This window comes from Grus americana, chromosome 1 (assembly GCF_028858705.1).
Source record: "Grus americana isolate bGruAme1 chromosome 1, bGruAme1.mat, whole genome shotgun sequence".
Classification (NCBI taxonomy): domain Eukaryota; kingdom Metazoa; phylum Chordata; class Aves; order Gruiformes; family Gruidae; genus Grus; species Grus americana.
This window is the reverse complement of record NC_072852.1, coordinates 219039281-219059544: the sequence shown is the minus strand read 5'-3', so window position 1 is coordinate 219059544 and position 20264 is coordinate 219039281. Positions and strand designations below refer to the sequence as shown.

Here is a 20264-nt window from a genome sequence, read left to right as displayed (position 1 = left end):
TAAGGATCTGCTGTGGTTTTATTTTAGCTTGGTTGGTTTTGTTGAGAAAAGCTGTAACATTGTGTTTGTATTTGGAGAAGAGGTTGGAGTGAGGTAGTGTTACTACATGTATCTGTAGATAAAACTGTGAGTGTTGTAAAGGTAAATTGGGCCCCTGCCTAAATGGAGTAAAACTTCACTGAACGACGATTTATAACCAACAACTTCTTAGAAGTTAAGAAAATCCCGGTGCAGCCCCGTGACCAATAAAGGGGAAGCAGGTGGAAGGTGTATTCCTGTAATTCTTGTGCAGCGCACTTCCCCTTCTTGCCTTGTTGGCAAATAGAGTTTAGCAGAAAATCAGTCACAGAGAATCCTGGGGGTGTCGCAGAAACAGCTGTAGCACAGCGTGAATCCCTCCGCGTTGTCTCAGAGAAGTGCTCCGGTGGGACAGTCGTTCAGGCATTGAGATGGCTGAGCAAAACCGAGTTTGTGTTGCCTGGTGTGGATCAAACGTGGTAGAAACAGATGTGGGAAGTGCTGTTAGACATTCTAGAGGGTTTTGTTGAGAATGCGTGGATCAGGGGAGTAGTTTCATATATTTTGTCAGTCTGTAAGACATACAGAAAATCTAGCCATAATTAAGGGTGGGAGGCAGCTTACTTGTGATGTCACAGAAGTATTAGCATTCTTGTCCCTTTCAGGGCTCTGACAGTGTTTTAAATTGCTTAATGTGACTTGAACAGCCTGCCATGCATTTTATGGCGTAAGTACTCAAATTAGATTGCTTACATCAACAATGACGAAGATGAAAAATGTGTTTTCAAGATAAGCTTTAAAGAAAAGCTGAATTTTTCTTCCAGGTTTGGGGGAAAACCTGATACATCCTGAAAATGTTTAACAAATCCTTTGGAACTCCATTTGGAGGCAGCACTGGCTTTGGGACAACTTCAACTTTTGGACAAAGTAAGTAATGCATCCAAACTGACTTTTCTGTACTTAGTTTATTTTTTTCCTCGAGGTGCAGCTAGAGGATCAGACGGAGGTGGTGCGTGATGGAACTGGGGGGCTGCTAGGCTGTCTGGGTCCCTGCAGTGATAGGAAGCAGGCTTGTGAATTGGGTTCAGGAGCCCTGGGCTTCTCCACTAACGTGAGCTTTTAACTCGGGTAGATACCAGGATTCCACGAACAGTCCTTTTTTAAAAGGAGTGGAAACTCAAATGCTTAGATGAAGGCTGTCTTGCTGGGGATGGGGGGGAGATTCTTTCAGTCAGGACTGGATTTGTTGGGAAGACTTGGAAGGAAAAAACATGTAATCTGAGGAGTGTCTTCTGGAGATACACAGTGTAAATACCCCAGTGAGTGAGGTTTTAGCCATGAAAGCAGGCTATAAATTGGTGTATATGTTCTGTTTGTTAGGAAGGAAACACAGTAATTCTGTCCGTATTGCTCCTAAAGCAAGGTATGAGAAGAACAACTTCCAGGTGCCATACAGAGTGGTAGAGACCTTGCAGAGGGGTGTCTGTGCATGCTGTAGAAGTGCCTCACTCAAATATCATAGCCTTTTGCTTCAAGAGCTCTGTGCAAGTATTAATTGTACCACTTCACGTATCCTAGACACGTAGTCGTGCACAAACTTCTTTTTGGAAAGTTAAAAAGGCAGTGTCAGCATTGAGTTTCTAGTGCACGTGTTTAGAATATGGTTTCATCTAAACTATGACGCTGATTTTCAGATGCTGGCTTTGGTACTACAAGTGGAGGAGCGTTTGGAACATCAGCCTTTGGGTCGAACAATAATACTGGAGGCCTCTTTGGGAGTACACAGACAAAACCAGGTATTGCTGTGTTATGGTGGTAGTGCAGAATGCAGTCCTGAAGGAAGGATGTTATTAAGAAATAAGGGGGGGAGTGTAACATAAAATTAAAAAAAAAAGGGGGGGGAACCACACACACAAAAAACCCCAACACCCCAACCAAGCAATTGATGATTGCAAACGATTAATAGTCTGTTTCTGTCTTCAGGAGGATTATTTGGTTCGACTACGTTTAATCAGCCAGCCACCTCCTCCACAAGCACTGGCTTTGGGTTTGGAACATCAACTGGGACATCAAATAGCCTGTTTGGAACCACCAGCACTGGGGGAGGCCTCTTCTCATCCCAAAATAATGCCTTTGCACAGAATAAGCCAGCTGGGTTTGGAAGTGAGTAAAACTGCTGCATCTCTCGAGCATTGCTTATTTTCTTTGATTGAAGAGTGTGTTAATGTGGGGTTTTGGTGTGTTTTTTTTTTTCTCCTGAAGGATCTAGTGGCATTATTGTGGTCCACAGTAGCCAAGAGTGAGCCTGATAAGCTACAAAATCTGTAGCTGTGATTCTAGCCATGAGTTTTAAAATAAGTTGAAAAAGGTAGTTAGCTGGCATTTTCTGTTGTTAAATACCTTCTGGCACTGCTTGATTTTTAGCTTTTTATTCTGCTGTTTGTAGAGCAGTTATAGTTGGGTTTGCTTCTGGCACTAGAACACTTGAAATGCCTCTTAAACTCTGATGTAATTCCCCAAAGCAGAAGCAACTGTTTGCAGACCCTTCTGAGAAGAGAAGTACATAATTTATACACGTGATTTTCTTAGCATTGTCAGGAGTAGAATGAAACTGGCTGCTGTGGTTATTCTAGTATTTCCTGGAGTGATGAGTTGTGGGCAGTCTTCTACAGCAGAATATTGGTTTCCAGCTCTGCTGTAATTTTTTTTTTCTAGTGATTTCTTTCATTTCCAAACTCTCTTGTAACTTGAATAAAATATTTGGGTTTAAGTTTTAAAATTAAGGTTTGTTTTAGTACTGATATTTTTATTTTTATTTATTTTTTTTAAGACTTTGGAACTAGTACCAGCAGCGGAGGTCTCTTTGGAACCACTAACACTACTTCCAATCCTTTTGGGAGTACATCCGGCTCTCTTTTTGGCCCAACTAGTTTTACTGCTGCTCCAACTGGCACGACTATTAAGTTTAACGTAAGTTCTGGTTTTCCTTCTTAATCAAGTCCATTTACTGTAGGAGGCATTGCATTTTGCAGTTATTTGTGTAAAGTACTGTCTTGGTCACTGAGCTGAAAAAAACGAGTGGTTCATATGCAAGTATGTGGTGTTCTGAAATGATTTGAAAACATCCCCTTTAGTGGAACTGTTGCAGCAGAAATAGGACATATAATTAACTAGCCTTTCCTTTATTCTGAATTTGACAAACTTCTCAAAGACCAAGGAGTAATGCCATATCTAGACTTGCTAGGTTTACAGCTGTGTTAAAGCTGAAGAGGTAATGCAGCTCTTAAAATCGAGCTTCCTCGGGAAGGTGGGAAGTGGCACAGAATTCAGGGTGATCAATGGTAAATGCTCACAGCAGTAAGGGTGAACGGGTCAAAATAAATGTGATTCTCTCATAAGTCAGCATGACTTTGGAAGTGTAAACTGAAATGTGAAGATTGATCCCCTGTGTGTTTTTTGGATGAGTTCCCTTTAAGAAAGGGTTGAATAACGTCTTGAAAGTTCTGTGGCAGTTGAAAATGGAGGGTGGCTCGTAAAGGAAGCCATCATGGAGATGGGGTAACTGATACCTGCTGGAAAGAAGCATTCTTTTCCCAAATACTTGTTCGTGCAAATCTCTGCTCTCTTCATTTCTAAACTGAGCTGAGTCAACAGACTGAGACTGTGTTATTTTGGGATGTAGACGGAACTGTGGTGATAACTTGGGCAGTCTGAGGGCCATTAATGCATGCTTTCATAGTACGAGTAAAAAAAGGGGGGGGATAACGAAATCCACACGTAGCCAGAGGATTTGTATCACACATTTAAGTAAACCACTTCTCAAGTGAAACCGCAGACTGAATTGTGCTGTGTTACTGGGGTAAATTCCAATATTCATTAACTGAAGGTACCTCGTCCCTGGATGAGGCCGCGGCTGTACAGATAACAGTAAGGCACTGCTTCAGGTCCTGTGCTAAGTTTAGACTTCAACAGTATCTGCCGAGAGAGTACTAACTGTATTAACGAAAGTCTATCTGGATTTTAAATTTTATACCTTCGCCTCTTCTCTTTCAGCCACCGACCGGTACAGATACTATGGTAAAATCTGGAGTAAGCACTAACATCAATACCAAGCACCAATGTATTACTGCTATGAAAGAATACGAAAGCAAATCCCTCGAGGTCAGTCAATAAGTGAATATGTGTTCAAACATGCTTATATCGTTTGGCTGTTCATTAGCGTTGGTTTGGTAGAGCTTTTTTTTGACTGTACTAAGTATCTTCTATGCTCATTATGTGTACAACCTTCAGTATCTGCATCACTTGCAGAAGAGAGGTAACATTGCGTAAAACACTTAATGTGTTGCCATATTAATTGCATTTGGCTTTAAATGCTTAACACTGCAGTTTTTGAAGAGCTGAAATTCCATCTCGCCCTATACCAGAAGGGTGAGAGATCCTGTTGGGAGCAGTCCTATGCTGCTGAGATAATGGCAGAATCTTGGACAAAACTCAGATGTTTGGGAACATTGGTTTATATTAAACATTTAACCCTGAAGCCTTTCCAGTCAGGACTTACTTGATACTTCAAAACAGATTTTCCACTCAAAAGATCTGAAAAAGCTCTGAGAAGTAAATTGAAGCCCAAACATGAACTGCAGAGGTACCTCTCAGTGTAGGTCCTGTTTATGGTGTCCTTCTTTTTAAAAATGTAGATGTTACAGCTCTTCTTGGTATCTTCCTCCCAGAGTTGGCTTGAGTGCTGTGTAAACATGGTAATGACGCTGTTCTAACCTTATCCTGTGTAAAGACAACTGGATTTTCCTTTACTAGGAACTCCGTTTAGAAGACTACCAGGCAAATAGGAAAGGGCCCTCAAATCCCGTAGGAGCAGGAGCAGCTGCGGGCTTGTTTGGGTCTTCTACTGCTACATCAAGTACAGCAACGGGACTTTTTGGCTCTTCTACTACCAACACAGGCTTTTCATACGGACAGAATAAAACTGCTTTTGGAACCAGTAAGTACTGCCCATCCCCTGTTGTTCCTGTCACCGGATAAACAAATATTCTGTTAAGCTATTTAAAATTCTGTAATTAAAGATGAGGAAACACTTTGTGTGAGCTCAGAATTTTGCTAGTTGTATTATCAACATTCACTAATCAGGTTCTTTGCTGTAGAAATTTCTATTGACTTAAGGGCTTGCAAACTTCCTCTGCACCCCCCAAGTTTTGCTGGAAGATAGTTCCTTAGAGCATCTGGCTAGTCAGCTGGTTCACATGGTTCAGTAAAACCACCAGGAAATTGCTGATGATCAGTAGGGTGATGGCATCAGCTGGTTAGTGGTGAAGTCAAGATTCTACTTCCACTAATGAGCAAACATAAATTCCCTGGAAATGGCCAACTTAATTTATAGTAGCCTAACTAGATTTTGCCAGGAGCTTTTCTCCACAGTAGATCAGGGTTAGGACGTGGACTTGTTATATGTTGTGCTGTCCTGGTTTCACACTGTCCATTTTAACATCCTTGGTCAAAAAGTAAAAGCCAGGTATGAAATAACTAACTTACTAAGTGTTTGTGTGTCTGGTAGTTGCAGGTCAGTTGTGCTAACCAGTTATACCCTTTTGAACTCAGTGTAAAACAAATAGTGCTGAAAAGTTCAAATACAAATTCTGGTTTTATTAGTTTCTACTGCAAACCAAAGGTAAGTAGGTATTTGTATTTGTGGAATTGGAGCGTGAACAGAAGATCAAAATCCTACAGCCCATAGACTATCTGCTGTAAGAGAGGCCGCACTGTCTTGGGTTAGAATTGTCTGTCCTTAGTGATGGGTACTGCTGGGCTTAATCTCTGGGCTTGCTTGAGGGCCATGTGGGCTGAGGTGAGCTGCTCTCCTTGAGAAAGATCAGCACCCAGGTGGCTGTATTCCTCTGCTCCTGGTGAAGGACGGCTCATTCACTGCAGGGACTGCCTGCCCTGGCAGCTGTGCTGGCCTTCCTGTATTTCTTCTGCAGTCACCTCCCAAGAAAGCACCTAGTCCTGCAGAGATAGCAGCAGCAGCAGCGGTGAGGAGGAGCAGAAGCTCGTGTTTAAACAGCCCTTTTCCATTGGGGAGAAAACGGGAGGAGGTGTTTGAAGTTCAGGTCGAAGTTTCTGCTGTAGTAGTTGTGTGGGTTATAGAACGGAGCCAGTGCGTAAGGCACTGCCTGCCCACGTCTTGCCCTGTGCGCTCTTCTCAGGTGCTCTTCGTATGGTTTTCTTGGTACAGTGGAGAACAAACTGACCGTATCAAAGCTGGTATCTTTTTGGTTAGATCTATCTGAGGTAAACTTGCTGGTGATTCTTGGGTGTTATGCTCACACTGACTCCAGGACAAGGAGAACCTGATGAAGTAACTTAATACAAACTACTTTCATCAGAGCGCGGGTGCCGTGCTGTATTGATGGTGCTGGGTGTTTTGCTGTTCTGTTGAATTGAAGCATCTTTTTTTCCTGTTCGAACATGCTGACTGTGGAAATGTAGTAAGTTTGGATAAATACTTGAGGGTTTTTTAACTAATATGTTTATATGTTGTAGGTACGACTGGCTTTGGAACAGGAACAACAGGGGGTCTTTTTGGTCAGCAATCTCAGACTACAAGTCTGTTTAACAAACCTTTTGGTCAAGCCACAACGACACAGAACACTGGCTTTTCTTTGGGGAATACCAGCACTCTAGGGCAGCCAAACACCAACACAATGGTAAGAGAAATTCTTTGAACCCTTAAAGGTGTAAGTTGTGGCATAGCTACTCCAGCTAGACACAGGAGGCTGCGATGCAGTGATTTGGATCTTCCTCAAATTGTGGTACAGCTTCATAAAACTAGGATGCAAAGCTTCGAATGCAGCTGTCTGAGCTGGCAACTTCTTGCCAGTCAGGATTATTCATTCATGATAATTGGACAGTGATGCAGCTTTTAACAAATAACTTTTCCCATTCCCTTCTTTAAGCAGTCTACTCTCTAGCAATTCAAGTATTTGCAATCATGTTCACACAGATAATATAATTCCATTACTAGCATTCTGTGATAATTCATTAACAACTCTGTACTTGCTGGTGACTGAGCAGCATTCACGGGCTCTTTCGATAGAAAGATGCTACGTAGCTGTAACTTGTTGCATAGCTGGGGGCTTTGACTCCAAACAGACCATATTCTTTCTGAATAGGTTGTGACTTCTCCCAGAAAACACTGTGAAATGTTTCTTTTGCATCTCCCTCACTTAGAGTGATGAGGAAATTCCAATATCCTTTGAAGCTTGGAGCATAAATTCTTTGAATTTTTTTTATTTTCTTTTTCTAAGTAATTTCTTGAATAATGACTAAAGCTTCTGAAATGCTTTTCTCCAATCTTCTTCCCCCAGCAAAAGGGATAATGTTGCAGCATCATTTTATTAACTGACTTTGTGTGTTGATTCTGTTATCAGTGCTAGACTTGGAAAAGCATTGCCACGATATCTTAACCGAGTTCCTGTTTGTAGGGTCTCTTTGGGGTAACCCAGCCCTCGCAGCCTGGAGGCCTTTTTGGAACAGCTGCCAATACAAACGCTGGTACAGGATTTGGAACCGGAACTGGTCTTTTTGGACAAGCTAACACAGGATTTGGTGTTGGCGGTTCGGTATGTCTGTACCTTAATAATAAAAATATAAAAAGAATTTTAAAAACTGAAAATAAACCCAAATGCCTTAGAGTCCTGTTCCTGGGTGGTGACCTCCATGAAAACAGTGTTAAGAGTTAAGATGCAAAGATGATGTGGGTTTGTGTGAACTGAGGGATACAATATAAACACGTATAATAGAACTAGTGTTACAGAAATAATTTTTTCACAAGTAATGTCTCAAGTGATAAAAGACAGCAAGAGAGACTGAATATCTCGCTGCCTACGCGCTGCTAGGGATGCCTTAGTGTGGTGTTGAAAATACAGGCATTTAAGTTGTGATGATGACTTAACTGAAAATGAACTTGATTCTTCATAGTCAGTCATTTTGGTTTTAATGGAGTGAAAATCATAGAACTGTTTGGGTTGGAAAAGACCCTTAAGATCAAGTCCAACCGTAGTGCTTGTTTCCAGAAGGTGCTTGCTGAATACTAGTGCATGTGGCTTGCAAGTAACAACCACTGTTGGGTGTCTGGGTTGTGTGGCCCACGCTGGGCTTGGCTTTAGTTCTGCTTTCTTGCCTACGGCAAAACACTAATGCAGTTCTTTTCATATCAGCCTGTCAGGTTTTCAAATTCGTGTTTTCTTCCTTTCAGACCCTGTTTGGGAACAAGCCTGCTGGATTTGGAACCACCACGACCAGTGCTCCCTCGTTTGGCACAACCACTGGCGGCGGGCTCTTTGGTAACAAACCAACCCTGACTTTAGGAACCAATACAAACACTTCCCTTTTTGGTACATATAAAAAAAGTGGGATTTCAATCACTTAAAACTATACTGCTTATACCACACACCTGGCGGCAGAATATCGCATACTAAATGATTATGAATGTTAAAATTCTCAGGTAAGCCATGCTCCTGATGCATGTTGCTGCAGGGAAACATCCTGACTGCTGTTTTATACCTTTCCTCTTGGGGGTACTCCCTGATGCAAGAAGGTTAAGTAAAAGTACCACTCTTTCAGTGAGTGCTTGAGAATAAGTGTAACCTGGCATTGCAAACTGTTGAAATCAAAGAATTCAGAAACCATCGAGGTTTGTTAAGAGGCTGTAAATGTGCTGTGGTTGCAAAGGAGTGCTGAAGGACATAGGGTAAAGCCAGTGATTCTGTACCTTGATGGCAGGTATAAGTGCACTGGAGTGAGGGTAAAATGAAACAGGTTCCAGTTTAGCTGGTAGTTGTTGTCCTTTGTGATGTGAAGGATCAAAGTCCTGAAGAACTGGGTCTTGTGTTAATGTTGGCCTCTGACAGGAATGTTAGAGAGCTGGTGTTGAATGAGTGTGTGATTGAGCAGGAGAAATGCATAGTGATAGCTCAAGTAAATGAGTCTTTGTTCATGGGAGTTCTGTTGAAAACTGCTTTGGTTGGTTGGGGTTTTTTATTGCATTGGCAATAAAGCCCAAAATGCAGTTAACCTGCCAGCATAAGACAGAGGGAAGAACTTGTCAAGCTCTTAGACTGCCAGGGCAGCACCGCAGCAAGTACAGTTCCATTGTGGTTACTGGCCTTGGGCAAACTGTTACGACGGTAGTCATGGAAGTTGCTTCCAAGTCCCTTCTTCTACTGTTCTCCAAGATCTTCATAGCTACATCAGGACACTGCTTGGTAGTGAGCAATAGTGACTATTAAAATAATAAATAGCACATGTTTTTCATTTGCCCGCGTTACTTGCAGTGGCGCAGTTTGTAGGAAAAATGGAGTTTGATTCTGCGGTGTGTCTGGTGCTGGTCCATGGTGACAGTTTTCTAGTTTAATTCTGTCCTTGCGTACTAACCAACCATAGGATGGTTTCACAATCTTCAGTTTAAGAACTAATCTCTCTAATGTTAGATTTGGATTGTACGTAGTTGCACTTAAGAGATGTGTCTTTGGACTGCGTGCTTGTACGAATTGGAGTTGTTACCTGCTTTGTTGGTAAGAATCAGAGAAGTACGTGTGTGGTATGAACAGTATAAAATGGGATTTGTTCCTTCCAGGCAGTTGACGAAACTTCACACGCTTTATTCTGTTGCCAGATACAGCACCATCATGTCCATTCTGGCTGTCAGTAATGCTTTGAAGTTTGTAACAAATTGAAAAGCTTAAGAAGGCAAAACAGTATTTTTCTGTAGTGATGTTTTCAGTATTATGTTCATAATTCAAATATGTTTTTACCATTGGAAGCCCCTTCTTGCTGCTTGTCAGTTTAACTTGCCTTGTTGGAAACTGTGTGAAATTTGACCATAACTGTGGCAGGCCTGCCTTTGAGCCAGTGATGCTTATTTATTTAAATATGTCTTTAATTTCATCTCTAATAGTGTTAGATTAACGAGGTACTGCTTCTGTTCTTGAAGGTTTTGGTGCCAACAATGCTGGAAATAGTTTGTTTGGAAATAAACCTGCAACTGGGACCCTGGGAACTGGACTAGGAACAGGGTTTGGAACAGGTGAACGTTTTACCAGCTTATTTCATGTCAGCCTGAGCATAGTCCTCAAACTTCAGTGATGATACAGCCTTGGTATTACTTGCTAATTCTAATGTAGAAGGCTGTAGATGTTCTAGCTTGAAGCCATGACTCTGTCTCAAATCAGAACCATGTAGAGCTTGCTAACACAGTGCTGAGTAATCTTTGAGAAATTGTAGGCAGTGTTGCTTACAGTCATGGCTAATGGCTCAGAAAACTGGTGGTGTTCTCTGCGTTCGAAGCCTCTGGGCTGATCACATGAGTCTTGAGTGTCTGTAGCATTCATGGACATGTTGAATGTTTCTTCCAGTTTAATAAATAATTGATTCTTTGTTGTGGGATGAATTGGCTTGTCATTTTGTTATAGTCTTGTAGTAAATGACTGTCATATCTCCTGCCACAGCTCTTGGGGCAGGACAGACTTCTTTATTTGGAAACACCCAGCCTAAACTTGGTGGAACACTAGGAACAGGAGCGTTTGGAGCACCGGGATTCAATACATCAACGGCTACTCTGGGCTTTGGAGCCCCTCAGCCTGCTGTAGGTAAGTGTACATTAACCTGAGTTTAATTGCTGCTTCCTCCTTTTTCGGATGTGCCTAAACATAGGAGCATGTCCCACCCAAATGCTTTGGAGGGGAAAAAAGATGTTAGAGCATCTATTTGAGGCCAGTTCTGTTCTCGGTAGCAGTGGAGGCCATCTTAATGACTTTTTTGTGCTAATTATATGTATATTTTTTTTAAAGTAATTCAGAGTTGCTCAACACTACTGATAGTTGCAGCTATTTTAGAGCTTTGTCTTCAAGATTACTAACATGTTTCCCATCATTGAGTTTGGGGCAGCAACAGTAGGTGCTTACAGAAAAAAAGGGAAATGTAGTGTTAGCTGCTTCAGTATTTGCTGACAGGACAGCTAGAGGGACTTAACTGGCAGGTATGCTGTGCCATCGGTGAAATGAATGGTCTTTAGCTTCAGGCACTTGCACTACCATTTGGTAAGTTAAAACGTCTACAACTTCTAGTAGCGTTCACCCGTTCGGCAGATCTGAGCACTTGAAAGGAACAGCATACGTACCTCATACTCTAGCCCTCTGAGGCTGCAATTTCAGTAAAATTATTTTAAACTTGGGGCAGAGGGACAATGACACACACGGCACACGACACTGTGCAGAAGACAGGCCCAAGAAAGCAGGTTGATATTCTGGGATCTCCTCCTCCAAGCTGAGGAGACCTGACACACACACACCCTGCCCTTGGAAAACGTTTCAGAAGTCAGATGTGTTAGTTAAAGGTTTTGGCAGGCCAGGCTTATTCTACTGATGTGTAGCTCTCCGTGCTCTCAGCTTTTCACCAATAAAGACTTACTGAATGTGGTTGCAAATTCTAATGAAGGAATAGAATCTGATTCTTCCTTCAGACTGCTGCAGCAATGGTGACCGAAGAGCAGGGGAAAGGAATACTGAAGTCTGTATAGAAATGTGAATTCCTGTGCAGAGATTCTCTAATTGGAAAGATGTCTTCTCTACCTACCTTGGTTCTATTAGTAAAACTGTTAAAAGTAAAAAATTGTGTTGTTCTTATAGCACTGACAGACCCAAATGCATCAGCTGCCCAGCAAGCCGTTCTTCAGCAGCATCTCAATAGCTTGACTTACTCACCCTTTGGAGACTCTCCGCTCTTCAGAAACCCCATGTCAGACCCAAAGAAGAAGGAAGAGGTAAGTGCACGTAAACATTAAACTCGCTTTCTGGATAAGATTTGAGATGACTTAGTGTTTTGTGCTCACTGTCTTCACTTAAGTACGCAGCGAGCAGCAAAATAAGTTGCCAACTGTATACTCATACTGGTCCAGTGCTTTTATATGCTCTCCAGGACGCAAACTGCTTATACTGTGGCTTTGTTTACTGCTTCTGACTGCATCAGAGCCTTGGCGTTGGAGTTCTTGTGCTCACTGCTGCTAGCTGAGAATAAAGATGGGTAATTGTCTATGCTTGGAATATTTTTAGTGTTTGCCTTAAGCTTTACTTATGACAGTCTCTTGCCCTGTTGATTTGTTTTAAGACAACAAAACAAACAGTCTGAAAAGTATTAAGGGATGTCATAAACAGCTGCTGACCCCAGCAAATTCCAGGAGCTGGGGATTCCTGGTGGTCTGCTTCCCAAGCTGATCGATGCAGCTGTTGTGTTCCTGTTTGCAGGCACAACCAGTTGTGAGGCTGAGCGTGGATCCCTGATGCACACGCACAGAGTGCACTGCCACAGCTGCCTGCGCAGCCACAGACAAGGCACTGCCTTCAGCGTAATGCTGCCAGGCCTCCCGTAAAACATGAGGATATACAGCCAAGTCCCCTTTCTCCTCTTTGGCAGATGAGGATTGAAGTTCCCTAGTGAAAGCACACGTGGTCGCACTCCCCAGGCTCACCGCACACTCATGGATCCCTCAGCATTAGCATGACCCCTCTGTCCGTCCCAGAGCCCTGCCCAGATCTTGAGCCCTCTACCCACTCCACAGCGCAGGCAGGTCCAGCTTGATGCTTGCCGCAAAAAGGTGCACACGCTCACACGCTCATTTCACAGGCACCCTGTACACACAGATCCCTCAATATCACACGAGTCCCCTGCCCCCTTGATATCCCTGCCAGGATCCAGGGCCTCCTACTTGTGGGCTCGTCCAGCTTGAAGCTTGCTAGTGAATTACATGTGCACACCCCTGCACACATGAGGTCTGGGGACGATGCAGGGGCTCTGCCTGTCCCCCACTGCCAGCAGCTGTCACCAGGCACAGGGGCCAGCGAGCTGTGGTCTTGTTCCGGTGGATGTGGCTGAGAGCTTTGCTCTCCTTAGCCCCCCCACCAGTAGCTACCCCTGGGACACACGCTGGTCCCACGGCAGGGGCTGGAGCAGAGACCTTCCTCTGCTCTGGACGCTGAGAGGCTTTCCCTCGCTCTGGCTGCTGGGTGCCCACATCCCTGGTCTGACTGCAGTATCTCTCCCCACGTTCACTCAGCCTGGACAGGAGGTTGGGGTTGACCCTCTCCAAAGCTGTGCCCGTAGTTTCTTAATGGCCCATCAGTGAGTGAGTGGAGACTTCTGGTCTTTGGCATTGTTTCCGTTACCTGCTGTCAACCAGCTTTGTGTCTCTGGCTTTATTTATTACTTCCCCCTTCGTACTTTGCTCAGGGTCCTGGAGTGGATAGCCTTAACAACAGCGGGCACTCTCACTCTCCACAAACCCTCACAGTAAGTGATGTGAAAATTCCAACTCTACATCTTACCGTTTCAGAGGCTGAAACCAACTAACCCAGCAGCTCAGAAGGCCTTAACAACACCCACCCACTACAAACTGACTCCACGTCCAGCGACCAGAGTGCGACCAAAAGCTTTGCAGTCAGCTGGCTCTGCTAAATCTCATCTCTTCGATGGTCTTGATGACGACGAGCCATCCCTATCCAACGGTGCATTCATGCCAAAGTAAGTTTTTCTTTTGTATATTTTGGAGGAAGGAGGTGGTGCAAGAATCTTCTGATCAGATTCAGTGAACTGCTGTATAGTGTCCTAAATTCCATGACTGTTGTCTGACCTGGTTCAAATCTGAATAGCAATAACATTTTCTGTAAAACCTGAATAGAACTGTTTTCTGTAGAGGAGATATAAATGTTTAGCTTAAACTGTTATGGCGAAATAAGCTGTAAAATTAGGTCATCCCATGAGTAGAGCAAAGCTCCTATAATGTCAGCGAGGAATATTATGAGGAAAGCTTGTACAATGTAATACTTCCTGCTTCTGAAGTACAAGTGTCATTAGGTTTGCTAATGCAGTCAGTATGAAGACAGATTCCTGACATTTTCATAGCCCAGCACTGATTCTATTTCAGAGACAGATGCTTCTGTGAGAAACTAATAATGATGCTGTGGATCTACCCTGCTGAAGCTTTTAGTTCCAGTCTTTGAGAGTATCAGTGGCAATCAAGTTGAGAAGGGGTTTGGAAAGCTTTGGAGCTCAGTTAAAAGCAAACAACAAAAAAATTTGGAGAAAGATGCATCAGTCATTGAAAGTCCCTCTAAGCACAGGGGGGTTAAAAACATTCTGTAACTTCTGTGAACTTGGTTTGTCTTTAAGCCTGGCCCATCTATTCACTTCCTGGGGAGAGAGCTGAGCATGGAATTACTCAGTGTTCTATTGAAAACCACCAAATGAACAAAAGATCAGAACAAAGGGGTACTTAGACTTATCTGAGTGTAATTGGGGTGGATGTTCAGTGATGTTCAGGCAGTGAACCCTAGCCTGGCATCGATTTGCTCCTAACATGACCCTGGAGTGAAGAAGAACCTGTGTCTGTGGGCCAGACTTTTTGTGCAGGGTGCTGTGCTTCAGCTGGAAGAGCTTTGTTTTGTATAGCAGATAATGCTGTGGCGTACTGAACTTGGGTTTTGAAGCTTTCGATGACTTGTGCTTTGTACACTTACTCATAAACCAAACCCTTGAATGGAATCCCAAAAGAGGTTTTAGTACCTTAGCTACTGCAGTGCTCTTACAGAAGACTTCATCTGTCCTGAGTGTGGGAACAGGTTTTATACAGCTGTTCCTCATCCCTGAAACACAGGAATTAAGCATGAAACATATAGTTATGGAGTCGATATATCCAAATTTCACTTTGGTGGTGATATTTTTTTTTAGGAAGAGCATCAAAAAGTTGGTTTTGAAGAATCTCAACAGTAGCAATCTGTTCTCACCCGTCAATCGTGAAAATGAAGACCTGGCTTCTCCATCGGAGTACCCAGAGAATGGAGATCGGTATGTTGATTCATCATGAAGGTGCTTATACTTAAGAGAAATGCAAACTGGTTATGCCGGTCTCTAAATTATTATTAATAGAATACGTAGTTATTTTCAGGGATGTCATCTTAGCTGTTTGTTGGAAGCAGGTTGATCTATTAAGAGATTAATTTCCTCTTAAACTAGCCTTATGTTCTTCCTGTGTGGTCACATACCAATTCATTCCATCCAAAATCAGGAGTTCAGAATCAGGAACAGCTTCTTTTTTGGCTATGTGTCACTTCATTCCCTGTAGCAAGAAACTAGGCCACTTCTTGAGGAGGAGATAAAGCTGACCCTGAGGTGAGAACCTCTCCGTCTGTTTAGTCCTCGGTAATGTGGGAACTGCAGGGAAGCTCCACTGATCCAAATGTCTCATAGTAGGAATGTATTTTCTACATGTTAAAATGAGGAATCTCTATGGCCATCTCTTTCCCCCCCCATAAGCCTGCGTACCTACTTCCTCTAAAAATCGGCCATATTTCAGATGAACTCCTGAGGTTTTTTTAATCTGAGAAAAATTCCTGACCAGCTCAACATTTTGATTTTATTTAAAGCTACTAGACGTAAGAACTGATGATGGGAGTGGGAAACCTTGTTTCTGATCGCCAAAGTCCTGACCTGGACAGTCCATAATGGGGCAGAGGCATTTGTTAGCTGTGTTGGCAGCTCTCTGAAGCTGGTGTCTTGGAGTGACTGTCACAATAGTGTTCTCAAGTTTGGTTTGATCACAGTTCCTGCAAGACTTACTCATCCCATTCTTCTAAACCAGTGTGCATTCTGGGCGCAAAAGTCTGTAACAGCCTGGTTCACAAATCATTGAATCTTTCAGGTGGGAAGTGACCTTAGGAGGTCTCTGTTCCTCAGGCAGTCTCAAGACTGAATTCAGACCTGGTTGTTGTGGACTTTGTCCAGTTGGGGGTCTCAAACCTCCATGGATAGAGATTCTGTAGCCTCTCTGCATCGCTGTTCCAGTGCTTGACTGTCCTCATTGATTTCCCTGGTTTTATTTGACCATTGCTTCTCCTCCTTCTGCCACACATATCTGGAGAGCCTGAATTTTGTCTTGGGTCTTGGAAGGCTGCTATTGCACCCTGCTGCAAGCCTTTTCTCCAGGCCAAGCAACCCATTTCACTTGAGCTCTCCTCCCAGGCTTTAGTCCCCCGAGCATCGTGGCACCCCTCTCTTAATCTTATCGCTGTCTGTCTTGTAGTGGGAGCCCCAGATTAGACGCAGAATGGCAGAGGCTGTCTAGCAAGGGCAGAGCGAAGGAGAATCATTTCCCTCAGTCTGGTGACTCTGCAGTTCATGTGGTGGTCCCGTTTGATTTTTATCTGAAAAGACACCGATTTTTAATGTTGATTTAAGTCCCTTAGAACTAAGTAATTCAACTGTATTCTTCATTTCTTCAGGTTCTTCTTGTCGGTACCTCCTGATGAAAATCACAGGCAAGACGGTGAGCGAGAGGAGGAGGAGGAGGATCATCATGAAGTGACTAGGTTTTACACTAACCCCATTGCCAAGCCCATCCCACAGACCCCAGAGAACACTGTGCACAAACACCAGAACAGTGTGGACGATACCATTGTGGCTCTGAATATGCGGGTGGCCTTGCGAAACGGTCTGGAAGGCAGCAGCGAAGATGCCTCGTTTCATGATGATTCCCTTCAGGATGAGCGTGAAGAGGAGCCTGAAACCGTGCACCACCTGCACCCTGCAGGTTAGAATTTGTGTGTGGAGGCAGGAGACGTGTAGTTCCTGGCAGTGCTTTATGCACGCTTCATTAACATTCTTGTTTGCCGGCTCAGACCCTCGGCTTTTTCTCTTTTCTTCCCCTCCTTTCTCTGCTCTTTTCTTCAGAATGCAAATCTTGCTCTTCAGTCTCTTACCTAGTGCAGAATTTTTTTCTGCTGAGTTGTTGAGCAGTGAAATTTCATTGCCCAAGTTTATATTAGATTGAGGTGGTGAGATGTGTGAGAGAGAAAGAGGAGGACCCAATCTGTGATCGATCTGTGGTAGTAGACAGAGTTGTCCGTCGTTCAGGAGCAAGACCTTAGAGTTACAAATCTAATGCTTGGTAGTTACCAACATGCAAACTGCATTGTAGAATTTACTGGGCAAGGAATGGACCATAGAATGTGGTTGTGTCTCTGTAGACCCATCGTGTGTGTGTTTTCAGCACTCCCTATTCTGGTCTCAGGGTTTAGTAAAACTGAAAAAGAAAGAAGTGTGAAAGCATGATGAGAGATCTTGAGTACCATTCCCTTACTAAGAGTTTATAGCTGGTGAAGAGGTGAGGGTCTGGGTTAGATTTTCAAACTCATGGGTGATCTGGAGAAGATGAAGAGGAAAAGATTTGTTCATCCTCCCAGGTAAGATGTGGCACCTGATGAAGTTGCAGGTGACATGTTCAAAAGAAACATCTTCAGAAGTCCTAATGGCAGCTTCTACAACTCAAGAAGTTGTAGATGCAAAAAGCTTTTGTGGATTTTAAAGATCATTAAACAAAATAATAGATGAGAAAGCATTGGAGGCTGTTAAATATAAAAGACCCTGACTCTTGGTCAGCAAGTGTCTGCGCTTCCAAACTGTTAAAGCTAGGAGAGTGTTTCTGTCAAGTGTTGCTGCATGTGTTCGCATTTTTCTCCTTACCTACACATCTGCCACTGATCTCTGACAACAGATCGCTAGGCTGGTAGAACCTGGCATGGCAATTGTCTTACATTTGCTATGAGGGCTGTTGAATTAAGGTGTTCTGATTTCTCCTCTTGCTTCTGTTACTCTGATTCTTGGTTCATTTGGGACCTTCAGTTGTTCAGGCTTGCAAAAGAAGTGGAGTGAAACTCCTGAAATGCCAAAGTTGACAACTTGCTGTCAGCCCAGTTCTCAGCGAGGTTTCTGTTGTAGGAATTGTTCTAACGAGAGCTGGCTATTACACCATCCCGTCCATGGAGGAGCTGGCGAGATTCACCAACGACAGAAATGAATGTATTGTGACAGACTTCACCATAGGCCGCAAAGGTGAGCACGTGCAGCTTTTCTTGTTGCTTACAGTTGAACCAGGGATTTTAAAGCTATGGAAACAGAATCTGAGTTCTGTGCCCTCGGTAGGATTATAAACAGTACAAACAGTACCCTTGCATTGTGAACGAGGCTTGTCATCTTTCAGATTGGTAGCTCTCGCAGCCTGTGGTATGGGATGACTTGAGAAGCTTGAAAAGAACAAAAGTGCCTGTAGCTTCTAAGACACTTGCTGTCCTTAAATGTAAAGATTGGAAAATCCAAACTCGCTGGAGCATTGATGCAAAACCGATCATCATTGCTTCCATCTTAGCTGCTGCCTACACTGGAGCTGACTGAGCTCTAGTGAAAAGCCTGCAGCCAAACTGTATGCTTTACTGTTTTTATTTAGGAAAAAAAAATAATCATATGGTTTATGCTATTTTTAAAACACTTTTTCTGACTGTGCTATAAAGCTGAGAGTGCACTTAAATATTTGTGTTGGCAATATGAATAGCCAAGCAATAATGAAAAGCTTTTTGTGCAAAAGAATTGGCTATAAAAAAGTTGGTAACACACCCTCGGTATTTTCACACTGGGAAGGAGTCGTCACTTGTACGTTGTTCTGGAGACATGACAACTAGGTGATAAGGTGGGGAAAGGAGGAGTGGAGCCAGAACGTAGGTTCTCTGGCATGCGATTTTCCATGGACAAATTGTGATGTTTCGGTTTGTTTTGCAGGTTATGGATCAATTTACTTTGAAGGAGAAGTAAATCTAACTAACTTAAATCTGGATGACATCGTACATATCCGTAGAAAAGAAGTTATTGTTTACCCTGATGATGAAAGAAAACCACCTATTGGTGAAGGTTTAAATAGGTAACTTTTAAATATGTACTGTGTGGGGACAGTGGTAGTAAGGATGTTTGTCACAAAATTGACAGCCTGGTGTGTTCCTGGGCAGCTACCAGGAAATCCAAACCTGTGGTGTGCGTTCAGATCACAGCATCATACAGTTACTAGATACTTACAAGTTTCTGAGCCAGAAATTGAGTTTAAAAGTTGGTTTGAGCCCACATGTTCAATTCTCAGCTCGTGTACCTTAACAGCTTTGCCTCAAAACCTTGTTGCCTCTTACGCTTGTGTGCCTTTAACAGACGAGCTGAAGTTACCTTAGATGGAGTCTGGCCTACAGATAAAACGTCTCGTTGCCTGATAAAAAGCCCTGAACGACTGGCAGAGATGAATTACGAAGGTAGACTGGAGTCTGTATCTCGGAAGCAGGGCGCTCGATTCAAGGAATACCGCCCCGAGACCGGATCTTGGGTGTTTAAGGTAATGTTGGCTTTCTGGTTGTAAAGTGACTTACAAGAATATCGGAAGCAATCTGAAGTTAGAATCTCCTGAAACGTTTCTTCCAAGGTGTAACATACTTGCCTGTCTCATTACACAGGTGGCACACTTTTCCAAGTATGGCTTACAGGATTCAGATGAGGAAGAGGAAGAGCATCCTTTGAAAGTGGACACAAAGAAGTTAAAAACTACACCAGTGCCGCCCCAAGGGCATCTGCTGCCCCAGCAAATGACCCTAAATGGCAAGCCAACACCCCCGTCTCAGGTAGAAGGAGGACAGTGACTAAAAGGGAATTCGTAAAACGAAATGTGAAGAATAGCTGGTGCCTAGGGAGGGGGTGTTGAAGTAACAAGTAGCCTGGAAACCGAAGAGCAAAACCTTACACAAACTTGCACAAACTCAGTAGCTCTTCTGACCTCTTGATGAGTGTTTGCATGTTCTTTTTCGTTAAGATACTTGACATTTCGTACGGAGGATGTGTGGGATGGGAAGGCTTTAAACCCTTGTCTCTTCTTTAAATTCTGCTCTAGATTGAGTTTGACATATTTGCACCACTTAAGGAAGAAACCCTGTTTTTGTGAATATTGGATATATGCTATATAATTATAACGCCTTGTGCTGCCTGCCTTGAGAATGATTTTGTGCATTAAGTTGACTTGACCGTCATTTAGTATGCAAGACTGTATGCTTTATATTTTAAGAATGTGCTCTATTTTTATTAAAATTACTTTTTTAAGGCTGGTTATATGCTGGATTTTTAAGTGTATTTGGGTTGGATGTGACTGCTTCTAAAGCTTTGTAAACATCCTCAGTGGTATGCCTCTGTCTGACACAGAGAGGGCAGCATTCTTTCCAGTTCATTGGTAACCCCTTATGGTCCAATGTTAACTTCATTTTAAAAAAAAAATCCTTTTACATGGGTTTAAAGGTTAGTCTAATTGCAGCTGATACACTTGCGTTTTC

General features: G+C 43.1%; 1 protein-coding gene across 5 annotated transcripts in view; it reads left to right on the top strand.

The window, feature by feature from the left end:
- The window catches only part of NUP98 (nucleoporin 98 and 96 precursor), a 37685-nt gene that overhangs the window by 2852 nt on the left and 14569 nt on the right, over nucleotides 1-20264 (top strand). The window contains exons 1-20 of one of the 5 annotated variants that reach the window (XM_054840600.1): nucleotides 689-745; nucleotides 843-945; nucleotides 1713-1814; nucleotides 2002-2181; nucleotides 2849-2988; nucleotides 4072-4179; nucleotides 4831-5014; nucleotides 6571-6734; nucleotides 7512-7649; nucleotides 8285-8372; nucleotides 10022-10114; nucleotides 10536-10676; nucleotides 11715-11848; nucleotides 13415-13602; nucleotides 14809-14925; nucleotides 16359-16666; nucleotides 17854-17967; nucleotides 18688-18826; nucleotides 19105-19282; nucleotides 19401-20046. In XM_054840600.1, coding sequence (XP_054696575.1) covers nucleotides 873-945; nucleotides 1713-1814; nucleotides 2002-2181; nucleotides 2849-2988; nucleotides 4072-4179; nucleotides 4831-5014; nucleotides 6571-6734; nucleotides 7512-7649; nucleotides 8285-8372; nucleotides 10022-10114; nucleotides 10536-10676; nucleotides 11715-11848; nucleotides 13415-13602; nucleotides 14809-14925; nucleotides 16359-16666; nucleotides 17854-17967; nucleotides 18688-18826; nucleotides 19105-19282; nucleotides 19401-19583 — 2772 coding nt within the window. In that variant the 5' untranslated portion in view covers nucleotides 689-745; nucleotides 843-872 and the 3' untranslated portion in view covers nucleotides 19584-20046. Of the gene's footprint in view, nucleotides 1-688; nucleotides 746-842; nucleotides 946-1712; nucleotides 1815-2001; nucleotides 2182-2848; nucleotides 2989-4071; nucleotides 4180-4830; nucleotides 5015-6570; nucleotides 6735-7511; nucleotides 7650-8284; nucleotides 8424-10021; nucleotides 10115-10535; nucleotides 10677-11714; nucleotides 11849-13414; nucleotides 13603-14808; nucleotides 14926-16358; nucleotides 16667-17853; nucleotides 17968-18687; nucleotides 18827-19104; nucleotides 19283-19400; nucleotides 20047-20264 lie in introns of those variants that run through there. The other 4 variants (XM_054840573.1, XM_054840582.1, XM_054840565.1 and 1 more) reach the window with 4 other exon arrangements.